This window comes from Girardinichthys multiradiatus, chromosome 24, assembly GCF_021462225.1.
Source record: "Girardinichthys multiradiatus isolate DD_20200921_A chromosome 24, DD_fGirMul_XY1, whole genome shotgun sequence".
NCBI classification, from domain to species: domain Eukaryota; kingdom Metazoa; phylum Chordata; class Actinopteri; order Cyprinodontiformes; family Goodeidae; genus Girardinichthys; species Girardinichthys multiradiatus.
In genome coordinates, this window is record NC_061816.1 from 19617791 (window position 1) to 19637864 (window position 20074).

At 39.9% G+C, this 20074-nt stretch overlaps 1 protein-coding gene across 15 annotated transcripts in view; it reads right to left on the bottom strand.

Moving 5' to 3' along the window:
* Positions 1 to 625: 625 nt before the first annotated feature.
* The window catches only part of LOC124861363 (inositol polyphosphate-4-phosphatase type I A-like), a 53051-nt gene continuing 33602 nt past the window's right edge, over positions 626 to 20074 (bottom strand). For 4 of the 15 annotated variants that reach the window (XM_047355032.1, XM_047355031.1, XM_047355028.1 and 1 more), the window contains 10 exons: positions 19896 to 20066; positions 18634 to 18666; positions 17034 to 17206; positions 16069 to 16192; positions 15913 to 15980; positions 15630 to 15829; positions 15451 to 15548; positions 15211 to 15323; positions 14956 to 15110; positions 1614 to 7793 (listed from right to left, as the gene is read on the bottom strand). In XM_047355032.1, the coding sequence (XP_047210988.1) occupies positions 7613 to 7793; positions 14956 to 15110; positions 15211 to 15323; positions 15451 to 15548; positions 15630 to 15829; positions 15913 to 15980; positions 16069 to 16192; positions 17034 to 17206; positions 18634 to 18666; positions 19896 to 20066 (1316 nt within the window). In that variant the 3' untranslated portion in view covers positions 1614 to 7612. Of the gene's footprint in view, positions 7794 to 14955; positions 15111 to 15210; positions 15324 to 15450; positions 15549 to 15629; positions 15830 to 15912; positions 15981 to 16068; positions 16193 to 17033; positions 17207 to 18633; positions 18667 to 19895; positions 20067 to 20074 lie in introns of all 15 variants that reach the window. The other 11 variants (XM_047355043.1, XM_047355035.1, XM_047355040.1 and 8 more) reach the window with 8 other exon arrangements.

A 20074-nucleotide genomic window follows, 5' to 3' on the forward strand; every position in this document is an offset into this window, starting at 1 on the left:
TAGACGAACCTTCAACAAAAAGATGTCTCATTTTGGCATCTTAGGTTAATTTGTATTTCTACATGCCTCTGCTTCACAGTTCAGTGTAAAAGATGCAGAAGATGCTAATCTCTCAACAGCGATAGTCTGTACCTGATACCATCTAATCTGTTGGGTACCAGATTGCAGTGAACACATTTTCAGTCTCCTCTTTGGTTTCTTTCTTTTAAAGCGAATCCAGTCTGAATGTATGAGAGCATTTGGCTGTAGAACATGAAGATCAGCCTCTGGATGTTTACTATAGTAAATGCTGGAGATGGTTTGGTTCTTCCTGCACCGGGGACTCTGCAGGATGCATTTAAAGCCAAACTAGGAACCTTTGAAAGGCACTAAACTGACATCTACAGGGAAAAACAACTCTATATGCCGCAACCAATGAGTTTCTAATCTGATTTATTTAATATAACACTTGTTTACTTTCATTTTATATATATTTTTTTATCTTCAAATTTTAGTTTCGTTGGAGAATGAAGCACCTGTAGCCTATTATACATGCTGATCACACTATTTGTTCAGAATGACAAATCGATTAAATTTTAGTTAATGTAGTCAATCTGAAAAACAAATAATCACTTTCAAGACAATGAACCAAAAAAAGTAGTTTATTTTAACAAAATTGCAACATAAAGACGTTCAAATAAGTATATGTTAACAGAGTAAAAAAAAAAAAAAACTCCTTCAGTGGTGACTAAAACGTACACAGCTTTGCACACATGGCAGCAGATTCAGATGTAGAGCCACATATTGGGTGAAGCAGGGACGCCCCCTTGTGTTTTAGGCAGATGATGAAGTGCTCTAAACTGCTCTGTGTTCTGATTTAAACTACCTTACTATGTCTTTTTAAATAATTTATTGGTCAAATTCAGTATATGCTTATTCCTTCTTTTAAACTGAAGTGCAAAACAGACCTTTCCTGGCCCAACAAAACAAGAAGTATGACAGAATTCATATCTTGCTCATGAGCACTTCAGACATTTTGAAGGCACTGCTTCTTTTGCTACATGATACGGGCACTACGTAGGCTTCTAAACATTTTGTACTGAAGCTTGATTTTACACAATTCATTCCTCTAACCTACAGGTATTTTCTTTTTTTCTGTTTAACTAAAAGCTTGGCATGATACGTATTTATTAATTATCAGTGCTTGAAATGGTTGAGGCAGTGAGGTAAAACAGTGTTCAGCATGTTATGAATAACATAACATAAGCAACATACTGTAAACATACCTGAAAACAGTCCTTGTAATAGGATTTGCCTCTATATTTTCAGTACTGTACTACTGTCGGTGATAAATCACAGAAACTAGCTTCAGAAAAATTTATTCTAAAACCTCTGACACTTCACAAGATGTCATAATGTCCAAAATGTATCATGATTGTACTCAGTCTAATCTTTCTCAAACAAAGAAGTCTGGTGAGGCTGTTGCTGTCCTGATAGGCACCTCCAGGGTGAGTCCATCAGGTTTCCACCTTCCCGTAGGTGCCATCGGGAGGCCGGTAGTTTTTGGGGAAGGCCCTGAGTTGGAGCGAGTTAAAGGCATATTTTCTGGAGCCAACATTCTTTACTGTGTTTTCCCGTCTGCAGCCCTCGCTGTGAAGACAAAATAAACGGGGAGACAGAAAGGATTATGGTGCTGTAACAAAACATACTGTAGGTACGTATTACAACTGGTCCAACATGCACAAACATTCTCAGCTATCTTATGAACATTATTGTAATCAACAAATAAGGAATATTAAAAAACAGTTAAATCATGGAAATATAAAGGCACCTATATGAAGATTTGGGCTGACATCAATGTACGATATTAACGTTTTTCTCTCCAACTTGCTAAATGACAATCTAGCTTTTTGCAAATTTACGTGGGATTACCTTTTTAATATATATAACACTAAAATGTTAAGTAATATTATTATTTAGCAAGCTAGCTTGTTACAATCTATCAGGCAGTATTTTTATATAGAGCTTTTCATGTACAGCACAGGCAACATGAAGTGCTTAATGGAAGAACTTTTTAACTGAAAACAATTTAGCGACAGGCATGCAGACGGACGGATAACATTTAAATGTCCATCTATAACTTCATGTCTATCTCTCTAGCGTGAAAGATTGTGATGTAATTTGATCAAAGGTAGCAAGATGCAGCATTTACATTACTAGGGGGAACAAGTTAGCTAAATTGGGATGTTTAACTATACTGGTTTTGAATGTCATTCCATAAGGTATCTACATAGCTACCTTGTTCCAAGCTTGCTAGTGTGCTACTAGCTAGCTATATTTATATGGATTAACATATAAAAATTAATCCATAACTTCTTTTTTATCTCTTAGTTCTTTACAGGCTTATACAAGACATTAGTGAGTTTTTCCCAATTTTATGGAGGTAAATGTCCTTCAATTTTATAGCTAGCCTCCCTGTTACAAGCTATACAAGTTATCTCTATTAACCTTTTATTATTATTAATTATTTATTTTATAAAATATTTATTTAGCAAATTGTTTATATAGTTAGTTACAAATTTACTAGATAGCACAACAATTCAGCGAGAAAGATTTAGTGAGCTGAAATGTGTGTTTTTTTTAACTTAATTAGCATGCTATGCTTATTTATTACTTGCTAGATAGTTAGAACAGGTGGGCAAGGCAAAATACATTTTCAAAATATATGATATTTTTTAAGTTAGCTGGAAAATATGACATCTAAATGCCCATCTATAACTGGTTAGCAAACAATATTTGATAGTTTGTTAGCTAGAAAGTTAGAAAAACTGGGCTTTTAAATTAAAATGTAAAATTATCTATTTATAACTTGTCATGTAGCTAGTAAATAGCTGGCCAGCTAGATGATAGGTTACCTAGTTCTTTTCCCCATGAATATTGCCATGATGAAACTTTTTCAATTTAGCCTCATAATGTAAAAAACAACAAGACGAATAGAAAAAAAAAACATTCTATAATTATGCTGTCAAAAGTGCAATTAACAAGAGCCTCGAACAGAAATACATCTGTATGTAATCGCAACAAGGAAAATGAAACTTGACACTTAAATACTGAAAAAAATAAATCAACAAAAAAAAAAAAAAAAAAAACAAGCAATATTACTGAAGTTTGTTTATATTTTGCTAGTGGAGGCACAATACATTTATTTCAGCAGCGTTATGACTATAAGGGCACATAGACAGAGGGTTATCTTGAATTTGTGGTACATTTAAAGCAATGTGGGTGCTTGACAAAGCAAGACTTTAGACATTAAAGTGACACTAATTTGAGGCGTAGCTAAAAAAACGGAATTTTCTATACAGTAATATGTCTGAGTGCAGCTGGAATATGACTGTTACCACTGGAATAAATCAACAAAAGTGAAACCTGAAAAGCAACAAAATAACAAAATGTTTATCTTGAAATTACATTCTGCACAAATCGCTATAAAAATCTAATTAAAAATAGCTCTGCAGAATATTTTTCTGTTAATACAATTAGTGAATTTCAGAATATTAACTGTTTATAGTCAGAAATGAGGATTGTAATAATTATATAATTAATGTTACATTTAAAGTCAAACATCCCCAAAATAAAAGGTATGATATCTGACAATAAGGCTTAGAGTTAAACAAATACCTGCAATCTGTGGAGTAATTCAGTCACACAAGAAAATACCACAAAATTAAAAACAATTATTAAAATTAACAAGATAGTAAAAACAGATACACATAGCTATGAAATAAATTGACAAGAGCAGGAGAAATATGGCACAAGCATAATATTCGACATATAAATACTGATATATGCATATACTCCTTTACAGATTTATAATAAATATTACAGACAAAATTATGAACAAAGTATTGAGGCAGTACAAGCACTTAAAACAATTCTTAAAACACAATACAAATATATTACCTTATAGATCTGCAAAAACAACAACAAAAAGAAAGAGTGTAAAACCTTAAGACAATTCTCCTTCAGGTCCATGAAACAACAATGTACCTGAAACCTTTAGGAAGCACTTTACTGTAATGTAGCTTTAAAGATGGATAGTTAATAAATAATATATCTGAAATTGAAATTTCTTCTTAAACACTCATTTCCACCTCACTTTTTAACAGCTGTTACATTATTAATTATATTATATATATTATATTAAAACATGTTTTTGTATCTGTTAGTTTAATAAATGCTAACTGGTAATAAACCTTACAGAGGTAGGTCTGCAGATCAAGAACGACCCAGTAATCTTGTAAACACAAGAGGTGATTAAGTAGTTTTTTAAAAAGTGTATTTTTCATTTTCTACTTTCAAAATAGTATTTAAAACAAAACTACTCCCTAACCCATTAGCTGAGTAGTTAATTATCATTGCCTCTGTTTTTTCTAATTGTAATTAATTTTTAATTTTTTGTTTTGCTTTTAAGTGTTCAAATATTTATTCTGTTGGTTCTTAAGAAAAATATCAGGTTAACTTGCCAATAAGCTAGCTACACTTAAAAAACAGCAACCATTTAGCTGTTTTTAGACATACTAGGTTTTAAATTTGGTTTTAAATAGTGGATTTTTCTTTGTTTTAAATGTCCTGATAATTGTAATTTGACTATACATAGATTATGCTAATCCTGATGTGCCCCCTTCCATCCGTTTTTCCATCCAAAAAATGTGAAGCTAATATGCTAAGAGCGGCACACAAATATCGCAAAAGGCAGGAAACTGCATGAGGAAGGGAACCTTCTAACAACTTTTCTGACATAAACAATCTCAACTGACAAGCACATAAACTCTTACTAAACAATTTATTCGTTTATTTTAAATGACACAAAATAAAATTCCTAAACATAAGTTGCAGTCCATAAAGTTAGCATGATTCAGCTAACTAGGTGCTGATGGTAAATTTATAGTCAGGTTTATCAGGATTACACTCCACAGCATTATTTTAATTCTTGTGAAAAAAAATAAAAATAAATGAACACATGACCTATTTGAATGAAGTGAAAACTATATGCTGAAATTATAGTAGGGTTTACAGTTTACCACGCTAGCACAGCATGGGGTCAACATTATCTGTTAGCTATAAGAATAGAGAGAAGCATTTTATACTTTCAGAAACCAGATAATTGATTACCGGTCAGTGTATGTGAATGCTAGCATGTCATGAGAGCCAGTAAACTCCCAGGGAGGCTAATTTGGCCTGATCCATCTCCTTACTGGGTCGATCTTGATGATATGGATTCTTAACACTCAAGGGAGGCAAAGTGCTGCTTCACAGGCCAAGATATTGATTTTTAAATAGCAGCCTTCCAGGTAAAGCTAAAAGCTTTTAGTGTCCTAAAATATAACAAACACACAATTCATCCTCTTTTTTGCAAATAGAATAATTTGTGGTACAGTTCTGTCTTCTGTATTATCTGGAAAATTGGATTGAGCTGAGATACAAGCTTAAAATAATATTATACACTTTGTAATTTTTTCACAACAGATATATGCAATATATTTTAATTAGAAATATAAATTTTATTAACATTATTCTTTGTAATTTTTCTATAAATATATTTATAAAACTGTTTAATAATTCATTCAGTAATAAGCTATTTAAATAAATTATTTTTGCAACATTTGCAGTCTTGCAAATACCAAACACTTCTACTAAATAGATTTGAGTCTTTATTTGTACGATTATCTGGATTTGTTTCGGTCTATTTCAGTTTTTGTTTTTAGGCCATTTTGTCATTCAGGAACCAGCAGTGTTTACTAAAACAAAAGAAAAAATGTTTCTGGGACAAAAAAAAGAAGAAAACAAAATAGTCAGGAGGAGGCTCACTGGGTTAATGCAAAAAATGCTGCATCTATCAAATGTTTGCGTACAGATGCTGCAATAGAACCTGACTGTAGTATTTGGTACAAGCATGAATATATCTATCAAGAGTTCAAACATTGTGTTGCATAAAAAACTATATAAGTTCCTTTACTTTTCACAACTGCAGCTAAAGCTTGTAGACATAAATGCTTTGGAGGGTATACAACCTGCAGCACTACTTCGGATAATCAAACACATTTCACCTGGATATCCTACAATCTGCAACGACTGCTTTGCTAAGAAAGCTAATAACCAGATGTGGTTCACTTATCTCATTTGGCAAAATGATACCAATTTAACAAGCCAGATTGTTTTTTAAAGTAAATGAAATGCTTGTTATATGTTTGATTTAAACAATGCTGTTGTCCTCCACTCCTACATCTTTATCCAGCCTCACAACATGGGTATAGTTGTGGTTAAACTCAGTAAGTGAACCAGATCTGCTGTAAAGTGCACAATATGAGGTGGAAGCAAAATGCCTCCAATTTTCTATAAAACCAGAAAGACTTATTAAAAATAAAATCCAGACTGAAAGAATATAAATATACTTGAGCTTAAGCATGGTTGCATAAAAGCTTTAGGTTCATCTACATTAGTTCACAAGCTGAGTGCCAAAGCACATGGAAGACTATGAATGCTCAAATGGATAAAGCTGTTTTATATATATTTGTTTTCATATTAGAAGCTACTATCGGTTCTTCCTGAAGCACAATCTCTATATTTTAGGGTTAATTTATACACTTTAACAAAACTCACAAATGTACAGCAATTTTGTACAGTTTTGGCCAGAAGTTTACATCCACTCACCGTGGGCATGAATGTCATATTCATTCTTGAATGATTTAGTTGATTTTGTTTTCTCCAGGGCGGAATGATTAGACAACAAACAGTCGTGATCTTTCACTGAGTGCACAAGTGAGAATTTCCTTTAGATTGTCTCTAATCTATGCAGAGTCAAAATGACACATACTGGCCCAAATATACGCCCATTCATATTTGTCCCACAGCAGGTTGCATTTTGACCTCTCTTTTTGAAGCCATCACCATGCATCAGGATGAAGTGGTAGTGCACAATCCCACATACTGGATGGAATAACGAAGCAGGTATGCTTTCAAATTCATCTACCTGACCTCAAACCAACAGTGAGATGATTGAAACGGGATAAAACAAAAAATATATAGAAAGATATTCGTGCCAAAGATGAGTGAAACCTCTGAATGCATCTGTACATGTTTTGTTATTTGTGAGAAATAAGGCAGAGTAACATCAAGCCACCAGAGGGTGGCGTTTGCTAAAAATATCCATTACATCTGATTTACAAATGCCTTTTTCTATTGCATGTTCCCATAATACACATCATCCATCATTAAGCAGCTTTGTTTTATAGCATTTCTTGTTTGACTAATCACTCCAAAAAAATTTTTAATGACAAAACATTGTAGTTTAGTGACTAAGCACAGGGATGACTGTTCACAAGGCAACATTTAGGACAGAAAATATGAAAATAAGAAACTAAAATCCGACTTTAAATGGTAAATCACACGCCTGATGCCTCACTTTCAGCAAAAGCAGGAAGATAAGAAGGAAAACTCTGTTTTTTGTTCAATGAAGAAGCTTGACTGGGGTTGTGAAAAGCCCTTCGTTAAGGTTCAATAGCGTGTGCATGGACTGCACGCTCACAGGAAGGTGGCATAGTTTCAGAAAACGGGCAGGCCCTGATCATGGGGCTCAGCTGCAGCGGACTTTGGCCAAGAAATACGCCATGCTGAGGAAGATCCACACCACCAGCAGGTTGGGGCTGAGAGCCAACAGTGGCAGGGAGTACATGAGGCTGGGGTCCAGACGCAGGTCGCGCACCGGCAGCAAGCCGCTCAGGTTCTTCTGGATCACCCCTTCCCTTGTCCCAACGCTGCCCAGTCGCGGAGCAAGGGGAGAGAAGAGCGGCAAGGAGGTGGAGCGGCAAAAGAGGAGGAAAAGAGCGACGGATGAGGAGGAAGAGGAATAAACAGATGGCACGCAGATATGCCAGCAGAGAAATGGCAAATTAATAAGAGGGATGTGAGAAAAATAAGGTGTTGACAGAAAGCAGCTCCCACAAGGTGACATTAAAACAATAACATCAATAAACAAATAAAACAAAATCCAGCAAAAAAGGCAGTTGCACAACAAGAAACATGTGACGGGAAGCAGAGGAGGAAAAGAGAGGAGAGAAAAAAAGAGAAATTAGGAAAGAAGTTCTTTAAAGAAAGGGAAGAAGAAACAGCAAATGGTTTACCATGTTTATATTCTCTTAGACATGGATGAAGATGGAAGAGGAGGGAGAAGCTTTAAGCTTAATACATGCATCTTTAAAGGAGTTTAATTATCCATTTCATTATGTCAAACATGCATCTGGGCTCAAATCAAATCTGCGGTCATGCTGGTCGGCTACAGAGGCAGAGGAGGAGAGGACCACAGGCAGATGTGAGGAGAAGGAGAAAGATGGAGAGACTTTAAACAGAGTCATGCAAGTATCTTTGGATCTTTTGTACCAAACAGACAGAGATATTTGGAGCAAAAGCAAACAGAGAAGCTGGGAATCACATTTACTGTGGATAAATATTAATAACGACCAGCAGCAGCTCAGTCACACAGTCTCCTGTCTGAAATCAGCATCTTATTTCTACAAGCAGGAAAAAAGCTCAACTTGTTTCCTTTTCATTGTGTGGAAGTACATAGCAGCTTTGGCATTAGTCTAATTTATTAGCATTTTATGACTGAACTCATCTCCAATTTAATTTCCATGTGTTTTAAATCACATAACTGTATCACTTGTAAATATATGAAATCAAGTTTGTTTTATAGCGGTAACATTCTAAAATATAAGTAAAATTACCGTACTTGTTTTGAAAATATAAACTTGCACTCAGCTGCCTTGGGGTATGTCAGATAGAAGAAAAGAAAATAACGTAATGTTATGCATATAACTACTGTTCCCTGAAGGAGAGGAATGAAGTACTACACATGAGTATGGGATACCACGCCCTGCGTGTCCTGGCTGACGCCACCTTTAATCACGCCTAATCACGAGTTAATTTCAAGCAGTTTGGTCTGGCTCTCGTAGCTCGGAATGAGCAGCCATGTGTTGTACTTCGTTACTCTCCTTCAGGGAACAGTAGTTATGTGCATAACATTACGTTCCCTTTCAGTCAATTCACTCAGTACAACACATGAGTATAGGATATATATAAACGCCCTGCAGAACAGCCATCCAACCTGGGTCATGCACAGCACACTAGTGCATCACTTCAGACCCAGCAGAAAGAACAGAGAGAGCCACAGAAGGGGCTGCCACATCCAAACGATAAAACTGTACAAATGGCGAAGACCAGCTGGCTGCAGCACAAATGTCACTCATGGGCACCCCTCTAAATAGGGACCAGGAGGGCGCTAAGCCCCTAGTGGAGTGAGCCCTCACACCATGGGGGATCGGGAGACCCCTGCTGCTGTAAGCAAGAGAAATGGCTTCCACATTCCATTGGGAGAATCTCTGTGTGGACAGCTTTCCCCCTTGCTGGGTTAGCAACACAGACAAACAGTTGACCACGTAACCTCACAATGTTTGCACAGTCAATGTAAAGTGCACATAAAGGGCACAGGAAGTGTAACCTCCTTTGATCCTCAGATGCAAAAGGAGATGAGGAAAAACTAGAAAGCTCTGTTGTCATGAAGCTGTAGTCCGAAGGTATAACCTTAGGAAGATAAGCTGCATTAGGTCACAAGGTGACCTTGGAACCATCAGGTAAAAAGTGTATGCAGGTGAGATTTATAGACAAGGTATGGAGGTCCCCAACCTGCTTTGAAGTTTTTAGAAGCAGAGCATCCTTATATGAAAGGAACTTCATATTTACTGACTCCAAAGGTTCAAATGGAGAGTCACAAAGAGCTTCTAGTAAGAATGTGAGATCCCAGGGAGGAAAACCGGGTTTAATCACAGGTCTGAGTCTGAAAACCCCCTTTAAAAAACGTACAGCCAGAAGATGAGCGCCTGGAGTGACTCCATTAAAACTAACATGGCAGGCAGAAATGGCAGCCAAGTAGACCTTAATTGTGGAAAAGAGACGTTAAAACTTCTACCATTGAGCACTGAAATGGAACAATGTGCTCGTCCTCACACCACTGCTCAAAAGCTCCCCATATGTAAGGGTATAATAAGTCTCTAGTGGAGGATGCTCTCGTATTCTGCCGTGGTGACGGCATGCACACATCCGGCGGGAGCGGGTCCTCCGTTGGAACAAGCGCATCTTCAGTAGGCCGAGTGGTACTACTTGGATTGATGGATGGATGGATGGATAGTCTGGAAATGCAGTTTGTGTCCCAGCTGAAACTGAGGAAGGAAGCTGTGAAATGTGGCCACTCTGTGGTCGGAAAGACGCGACCTGCTCGTCAGAGAGCATATGTCCAGTCCGAGAAATGAAAACTGCTGACTTGGGGTCACCAAGCTTTTCTGAGAGTTTACCAACAATCCTACAGCCTGAATGTGTGACAACTGCATTGTCGCCTGCTCTCTGGAAATGGCTATTAAAGCCCAGCCATCCAGATAAGTGAAACTGCGGACGCCTGTTTCCCTGAGAGGTGCTAGCAATGCTTCCGCACATTTTGTACAGGTGCGAGTCACTAGAGACAGACCAAGAGGCAGTACGAGGTACTTGTAGGCCCTGCCCCCGAAGGCGAATCTCAGAAACTGTGGTCCGGGTGTATCGCTACATGAAAGTAAGCATCTGTCAGGTCGATCGTGGCAAACTAATCACCCGGGCTGATAGCACTCAGAAGCTGCTTGAGTGTTAACAATTTGAACTTGTATGTTTGGAGGTATTTGTTCAGAACTTTCAAGTCAATATTGGACGAAGCCCGCCCCTTTTCTTCGGAACAACAAAATAACGGCTGTACCAACCTCTGTTCATCTCCGACGCGGGAAACGCACGTAAAGCTCCTTTTGCCAACAATGCAATTTAGTACCTCTACTGGTTTGGCCTTGACTGCCGTGTTAACCACACCAATAAAACGGGGTGGTCCCTGGCGAAACAGTAAGCGGTCACCTACAGCAACGGTTCTCTCCACAGGTGGAGATGTGCAGCGAGGTGACCAGCCTGCAGCACTGTTGGCGGTATGCTACTGGCCACTCCGGACTTGCGAGAGGTGCAACCTCATTTGGCTATCGCCTGCAGCCTTTTGATTTTGACTTTTTTTCATAAGAAAAAGCTGTCTTTGTTGAAATGTTTGGAGCATACATACAAAGATTTGGAACACCTGTTGTACTCTGAAAAACATTCAACGCACCCAAACTGAGAGCTTTTAGTGCAAATGTTGTGTTTGTGGGGAAATTGTACTTGGAAAACTGTGTGTGGGGAAATGCAGTGCACCTTGGTACCGGGATCCCAAACAACACCAACAAAACATCTATTGGGTGGCGGCCGACAAAAACTGACAAAAATGTCTCCCTGCCCCTGAGATCCCTGAATGTTTAGTCCCACAGACAGGAGGATTGTGTCTTCTTCTTCCGGGACGTCGAGTCCCTCTGGAATCCCGGAGGAGGATCCCTGCTTGGCCGTGGTTCTCTGGCTGCGCCATCTGTGGGTCAAGCTCCAAAGGCCGCATCATCCTCTCGGTGTGGTGATGGTATGGCTGGTTTACGAGTGCCCAAGCTGGGTTTGGGTTTTACATCCCGTCTGGGGATGATACAGGGCAGCTTTTCGCTCTACTTTTTCCTCAGCTTGAATTTTGCCTGTATGGAGTTGAGAGATTGCCCAAACAGCAGGTCGCTTACCACCGGTCCATCCAGGTAGACGGCTCTGTCCCTATGTCAGAGAGCGTCAGCCACAGGTGCCTTTGCGCGAGCACCGTTGATGCCATCCCTCTGCCCAGGGAGAGTGCTGCACAGCAGGACACACAGTAGTCAGAGGTGATCCTCAACTCATTTAAAAGTGGCATCAGAGGGCTCTCCAGTGGTGTTTTGGCTCCAAACTCCAAGCGCATTGCTTGGTATGTCTGGAGCATGGTGATGGAGCTCAAGGCACGAGCAGTGGTCACCTGAGCTCTTTAGATTTTTTCCAAAGGAGCAGCGGAGAATTTACTGTGCTTGGAAAGAAGCGATGTTGGACCACCTACACCATGATTTTTGGACGGGGCCAGATACGCTGCCAAAGATAGTTACATAGGCGTAATATTCACAATTCTGGCTTTTTTTGCACCTTCCCAGTCCAGATACTGTCCCGGCACTGTGACGCGGGTGGATAGTGGTTTGTTCCATGAAGACGTCAGCTCAGAAACAAAGTCTGGGAAACATGGGCAGACAGTGCCAATCGTGATGGTTTCTCCGCAGGAGGTGGTGAGAGCCACTCCACATCCAGAGTTTCAGCTGCACGATGGTAAAGGGAGAAAAAAAGACGTGACGTCCGGGTTTGCTGGCGCAGCAGCAGCACCCTGACCCGGCAGAGACTCATCTTCATCATCCGAGACACCATGAACGTATAAGCCGATGTTCAGCATGTCCTCGTCTCCCTGAAGGGGTTCCAGTCGAAGCCGATACCGAGCATCTTCATTGTCGGCTAACCCATTGACATATTCCATAAGGTTTGCCCAGCTTGAAGAGGGGACTCCGACCAAAAGCAGTGGGTCTCGGCGTGAGACAGCAGCCTCTCCCAGCACTTTTTCAAGGAATTTAATCCTTCTCTCCAGGGTTGAGCTACAAAGCTGGCAACAGAACGCACATGCTTCGGGTTCCACCAACGCTCTGCAAGAGTGAACAATTCCGAGACAGATGGGACAAGCCTCATGCTTGTTTCTTCTCATGAAGGGAGAAGCTGCACCCCTGAGAACAGGGACAAATTGATGACTTCTGTTTCGCTTCTGTTACGTTTTTGCTCATTCCGAGCTACGAGAGGCAGACCAAACTGCTTGAAATTAGCACTTTATGGGCAGACACGCTTACCACCAGGCAGCAGTGGCTAACTGCAACAAAAGCAGGTACACTATCTCCACGTAGCCTCACGAAAGAAACACAGAGCTAACCAACAGCAGCTAGCTGGCCTGACTCAAAGAGGTGTTCTTAGCAAGGTGAAGAGCGTAAGAACTGAGTAATGACGGTGATGACAGACAGGTATATAGTGCAGGCGGGGCCTGTCACCTGTCGTCATCACGTCATTTGCCTAGGAGGCGTGATTAGAGGTGGCTTCAGCCAGGACACGCAGGCCGTGATATCCCATACTCATGTGTTGTACTGAGTGAATTGACTGAAAGGGAACACTGCGTTTCTCTACAACAAAACTTTGATGGTGTTAACACTTTGTCCATGTAAGAAATCACTCCAAACTCAATGAAAATGTTTAACTATTTTTTTTAATTTACCCATGTATAAATATCAATTTTGGGACTTTTTAATTAACTGAATTGTGGCACTTTTGGCTTTCCATACTTGCTGTGTGGTTCAAATTGTTCGTATTTTAGGGTTCTGCTTGTTTGACATGTTCGGCCCATGTCCAAAGGCCCCGGGCCGAACCTCCCTTTAGCAGTAAAGGTTCTACAGCAGCATCTTCATCTCATTCACAGTTTCTCCACAAATGCAATGTGCAGGTGCAGCGGTGAGGACATGTCTGATGGCACCTCAAGCTATAGCAAGTTAGTAAACAGTGCAGCCATCGACGTTTACCAGCCTCTAAACATTACCTATCGGACCTGTTGTAATTATAACACAGGTCTCTGACAGAACCTGCCGAGTTTGTTAGCATCATTATATCAGAGGACTCAGAGATGAGAGGTCCAGCTGCTAGGCTGTATCTATAACTAGAGGCATGTTCCTCATGACAGTCGTGGTACCGTTTCTTTAAATCAAAGTGATGGAGACTGGCTGATTGAAGCAGCATATTTTCCTGTCTCTGTCTGTCGCAGACTGAGCGCTTTATACTTTACTGAAGCAGATTAATACACTCATAGTCAGAGGTTGCATCAGCGGCCAGCCCATCTGTCTGTTTGGGATTAGGGGTTTATTTCCTACTACTGCAAGGACAAATAGCAAGAAAAAAAAATGGGAAATTTTTTTTGTATCTTAAATATAAAAAAACAAAAACAAAACAATTCTCCACCAAGGACCCGGGACAACTGACCCGGTTGAGCACCCCCGTAAGCGACCTTGGTTACAGTTTGGAGATTTTTCACTGATGCTTTAGGATGAAAATTTGCCATCAACATTTAAGATTATTTACTGTTACACGTTTCTAATGAGTTTAGAGAGATTTTAGTGATGTTTCAGAATGTAACTGCTGTGATTGAACCACCTGTAAAATTTGTTCCACTTGCAGATTTCTACTGAGTTTGGAGACATTTTACCATTGATTGAAGATGCAAGCCCTGCAATTCATCAGTCTGTAAACTGTGTTACTGTGACATATTTCTATGGAGTTTGGACAAATTGTATTGATGCTCTCGAACATCATTCAACAAACTGAGATGAGTCAGTGGTTTTAATGTATTTGCAAACAATATAGAATTTTCTGTTTAAATTTCCAAGAAAGCATGAGCTTTAGTCAAAGACAGGAATAAGGGACACAGAACACTGGGAAAACTGGACCAACCAGGAATGTGTAGCACTAAAAACTTCCTCCCTGAAGTATCAGGTTAAGATTAGAAATTTAAAGTCTTCTTTTATGTTTTAATTTCAATCTGTGTAATTTAGTTTGGCCCTGATTCCTGCAGTCAAAATAAGCCGAAAGCAAATTACGGTTCTCTGTGTTATTACTGGAAGCCAATAGAGGAAAGAAGGACAAAGAAAAAATGACAATGATAGTGATAACAACAACAACAACAACAACAACAGATCTGTCAATTAAAACAAAATGTTTACACATTTTCTCTGAGATGAACCTCAGGTTTTTTTTCTTTAAAGCAGATCACCGGATTTAGTTTTTTAAAGAAATATGAACAAATCAGATTTCAGCTCAGTGTTTAAATGATACTACAATGCATCTTAATATTATAACTCCTAATAGCCCTAAGCAGTAATGTTATGATGCTCTAAAACAGTTCGATCCTCCTACCTGCGCATGCAGTCTAGTGCCTGTGTGAAGACCTGTGGCGCCATGCCGTGCTCATGCTGCAGGATCAGGCACTGCTCCAGTGTGACTGACATGGCTGTGCGGTCTTTGGCGCTCTTGCAGCTGGTGAAACGGACGCCGTTCAGCCGACGGCAAATCTGAAACAGAGAAGAGAAACAATTTGGTTTTAATAGGCATAGTTCTCCTTTTTTCTAATTTGAAAAGTCTTCATGCAGCGACTGCATATTCTTTAGTCACCTCTGCAGCCTGCCAGAGAATGTCCACATTCTTGTTCTTCCTGGCATTGACGTTCTGGCCCAAAAACCTCAGCAGCTCAGGGAGACAAGTCTGGGAACGAGACCTTGGAAGGCCTGAATGAAGGTAAGGAGGGTTGCAGGAATCAGAACAGTCAAAACGCAGTTTGAAACTTCTGCTGGAGCTAAAACCTTCTCTTTTTCATACTCTGAGGCAATAAAGAAAAAGTTTTTCCACACTCACAGTCCTCAGGAAGAACTTCTTTGAACTGTTCGTAGTATGAGTTCAGCCTGGAGAGACTCTCCACGTTGATGATTTCCTGGAGGGATGTGTCACCAAACCTGAAAGGCAAACACACACTCCGGTTTCGTTTAGCTCATTTGAATGTCCTTGCCTTGTATATCCGTATCTGACTGGCTCACTTCTCGGCCAGCGTTTGCTGCTCGTTGATGCCGACGTTAAAGTGCACCGGCTGGACCCTCAGCAGCATTCCACTCTGGATCTCCCGCGGCAACGCATCGAACATGCTGCCCGGCAGCGGAATGCGTACATTGAAGCCGTCCCTGTTGCCTGTGATGATTGGCAGCATGTCGGGGGCAGAGCTACCAGTTGCCTGGGTGAGCTGGGTCAAAATAAAAATGACATAGTAGTACAGTATTCTCTTTGGAATTTTAATAGTTGTACTAAATAACTAAACATGTTTACCTTGAAGGTGACATTACGCAGATCCATGACGCCGACGCTCATGTCCTCCAACATGGCGAGCTCCTCTCCTAAACACACAAAAAGACAGTAAATGAACTAAATCGAGTAAAAAAAAAAGGAGTAATAGAATACGGTCAGACAGAATATGTATTGGACCATAGGTGCTGAGCAGGGACTCGAATTGAGCCAGCAGGCCGATAGTGTAGAGCTGCCGTAGGAAACCGTTATCTCGAAGACAGTTCCTCAGTTTAATGACAAAGGCGCAGATCAGTGCAGTGAGCTGCAACAAATGTTAAAGACACATCAGAACAGGAAGAATGGTGCTTTAATATGAAGCCTGAAACATTTTTGTTTCAGATTTACTTCTTGACAAGGGCTTGGGCCTTCTGAAACTTTTACAGTAAAACCTGTTCCTTTGTTTATCTGGATGTTTGCTTGAACTCACTGTGATGCTGAAAAATGAAAAGCCTCCACATGGTGAGATTTCTAGCAGAGAGCTGAAGGTTTCGGGTTCAAACTGACAGGTTTGGAACTGTTCATGACCATCTTTATAAAAGTAACCCCACAGCAAAATGCTGCCAATTGTTGCACCTTGATAAAAGCCCCAGTTCCACCTGGAGAAATATAAACTCAAAGCATGATGCAGCCACCACCACCATGTTTCACTTTGATTTTCTTTAGCTGATTCTGAGTTGTTTTAAAACCAAACACACCTTTTGGAGGTAAGTGCCAAAAGTTCAAGCTTTGTTTCAAAAGACAATTACACATTATTCCTCATAGGTCCGGGAAACTTCAGCCATGCCTTCTTTGGCATCTAAACTTCTTTCAGTCATACATTGCCAAAGCAAAAAGAGGCTTTAAAACTTGAACTCTGAGAAAAATAACATCTAAACTGTCTCTGTAGCAGTATGGAGTATGATCTGTGTTTTTATTAGTCATATAATGTCTAGAAGCTTCAGAGAACGGACCCTGTGCACCTGCAATATATATGGAATATTTACAAGCCTGGTTATGAGTCACCTGTAGAAGAGCACTGTAGCACATTTATTTGAATGTGTGTGTGTTTGTGTGTGTGGGGGCGAGCATCTCTGAGTCACACGGATTAGGTTTTGTGTGCTGACCGTCTGGCAGAAAACGACGTCCCGGCGGTACTGTAGCGACACGTCCATGGCTATGGTGGGGGCGCTGTCCTGCATGAGCAGGAACACCATGGACTTCTTGGCCTTGTCGCTCATCATGGTGACGCACTCAGTGAGCGTGGTGAGGAGCGGGTACAGTGCCTCGCTCCACTCACCTGGAAACAGAGATGGCGCAAACATAAGAATAAAACCAAGGGGCATTTAGCTGGAATACTGCAACTTAAATTAAGCTTAATTAGACTGCTGGAGAGAAAACCAGACAGCAGATGGGACAGAGACAGCAAGAAAAGCAGAAGTTCTAACAGAGACAGAGTTATATTATTGTTTTTGTCTTTCAAATCATAGAAAAAGATACAGAAAGTGACTCTTCCTTTAAAAAAACAAAAACAAAGATAAATGAATTCAGAGTTTATTTAATGGATTTGTTCCATTTATTCTGGTAGAGTTTATGCGTCCACTTTGTCACTACATTGATTAATTATTCAGCCAAGGCACCAAACCTGCTCCTGGAAGAAGTGAACCTCAACAGTTTTTATTTCAGAACCAATAAGTTGGTTTAGAAATATAAATCACTAAGCTGGCGGTAAAAATAACTGACTGGGTGTAAAAATCCTTTCTACATACCATGCTACTTGTAATTATACATTTACATTAGGTGTATTAAAAATAGGTGGGGAAAAAAAAGGTTGTGTTAAAATTTAAGGCTGCCCTAAAGTGGACCGTACCGTTTCTGAACCTGCTATTACAGTAACCTCCCACCGCTGTCAATCAAATATGCCCTAAAAGGAACCTCTGCTGATGCGCTACAATCAGCTGATCCACAGTAGGTATATAAATATTTAAATTACTTCACATTTCTGGTCAGACAACCTTAAAATTATATGGAGGTGAATGCTAACCTTTCTGACATTTTTCTTAGGCTAACGTTTTCCTACATAACTCGCCAAGAGGCTTCTGACGAAGGTAGGACACGATTCCTAGCATCTGAGTCAACTCTCATTAAGTTGTTTTTTAAAAATGTACATACACCCCAGACAGGGTTTGGTGTGAAACAAAGGAGAATTATGTAGATAAACACCTCATACCACTGCCAGGTACGGTGGAGGCTCTGTAATGGTGTGGGCTTGGGAACCTTGCTAGAGTGTATGGTATCATCACATTTTAAATGAAAATGTGGTGGTTTTTTGCAAGAAAACTGCAATAGGGGCTCATTGGATAATCCAGTATGTTGCTGAGATTTAAAGAACAAGTTTTTCCTTAAAGTAGAGACGGTCCTGAGTTGCAGCAAGTCTGATTGAAACTATATTGTAATGCTAAAATGAGCTGGTTGAGCTTTTTGAGGGTTTGCATTCTCGTCTTCAGAGCTGAACACTGAGAGGAGTCATGTCTGCCAAACAGCTCAGGATAATACATCTGCCCAAAGGCACCAAAACCACCTGTAAAATTAAATCCTGTCAAACACAAACGCAGCAGACTATAAGATCTTGAACCCTGTCAATCAACAGTTGCTATTCACTTGTAGATCATGACAAAAACCAGGACTAATCTCTGAGTGAAGCATGGACGAGGCTGCAGCTCTTACCTGGGTATGCCTCCTCTGCACTTGGGCTTCCATCTGGAAGAAGGGGTGAAGGTGCAACATGCATGATTAGCAGACGCTGTAAGCCACACATAGAAAACACTGCAGACCAGGGTCAAAGATCTAACAACAAAGAACTACTATACAGATTTTTAAATTTGCCTTAAGAGGATTAGATCTCTTAGGCAAGGCTCCAAAGCAGAGATCGTTGCTGTACTTCATTCCCACATTAGTTTAAAGGGATAGTTGGGACAGATGTTTGACCATAATCTAGAACAACATTGAAAGTACTGACTGAAACTGTGTGGACAACGACGAAGATTAAAACACAAGAGGCTGACTTCCAGACTTCCAGTAGGAATGATCCTCACCCAAAGAACATCACCCAGATGAGGAGATTGATGTTCAGTTTCAGTATGAGGTTTACATACACTTAGGTCATATTATTTGTCTTTAAATCATTTTTTTAACAGTTCTTTTTCCAGATATTTCAAACAGAAATTGGGCCAACAGGTTTCATTTCATTTTCTCTCAGGCTCCTCCTGGACACCAAAATCACTGTCAACATTGAAGTTTTCCATCAACATGAACTGAGATGGTGGCTCAAAATCAAAACAAACACAATCTTCAAAATTGACATGTTCAAGATTGACTAAAATTTAAAGCTGCCCACATGAACAAGCATCATGCTGTGGGCCTGTTTCATTACTAGTCAGATAGAATAAAAAGGAGGACTAACTCTAACCAACAGTAAGACAATTGAAACGTGGACACAGGTGGGTGTTCCAACAGTACAACGATGCCAAAAACACAGCCGTACTGGTTTTGGAAAGGATAAAGCAGGCTAACATGACAGTAACCATCTGAAACGGCCCTCCTACAGCACCAACTTCAACCCTCTTAAAAATGTGAGGACATTGCTTCAAAGCAGGGTCTGTGTTAGAAAACCCACCAATTCAGAACTATACGAGATGAAGTATGTGGCTGAGGTTTACCTGAGGTTTACCTCGCCCAGAAACATTTAAGCAAATATTAATGGAATGTGTGGATGTATTTGAGTCTGTATGTACAATTTTAAACCTGTGTGGATTACAGAAAATCCACATAAAGTTCAAACTCCTGATTTTAAATATCTACCCTGGAAAAGAAAGGTTCAAAAATCGAAACAAAAGATCAGGATGACCTTCACGGTCATGATAAGCTTCTGACTGGAACTTCTATGCAGTCACAGAAAAAAGAAACAGAAAGCAGTGAGAAAAACAAACCTAACATACACTTTTCCTTTTCAGGGCTGAGGGGTCGTGCAGATGAGGAGAGGGCAGGCGAAGAGGAAGAGTATGGTGGCAGCGATGAGGATGGTGGACGTGGTTGTGATGGTAATGAGTCCTGTGACAAACTTCCTGGGTTGATCCAGAAAGCTCGTCTCTTATCCTCGCCTTTTCAC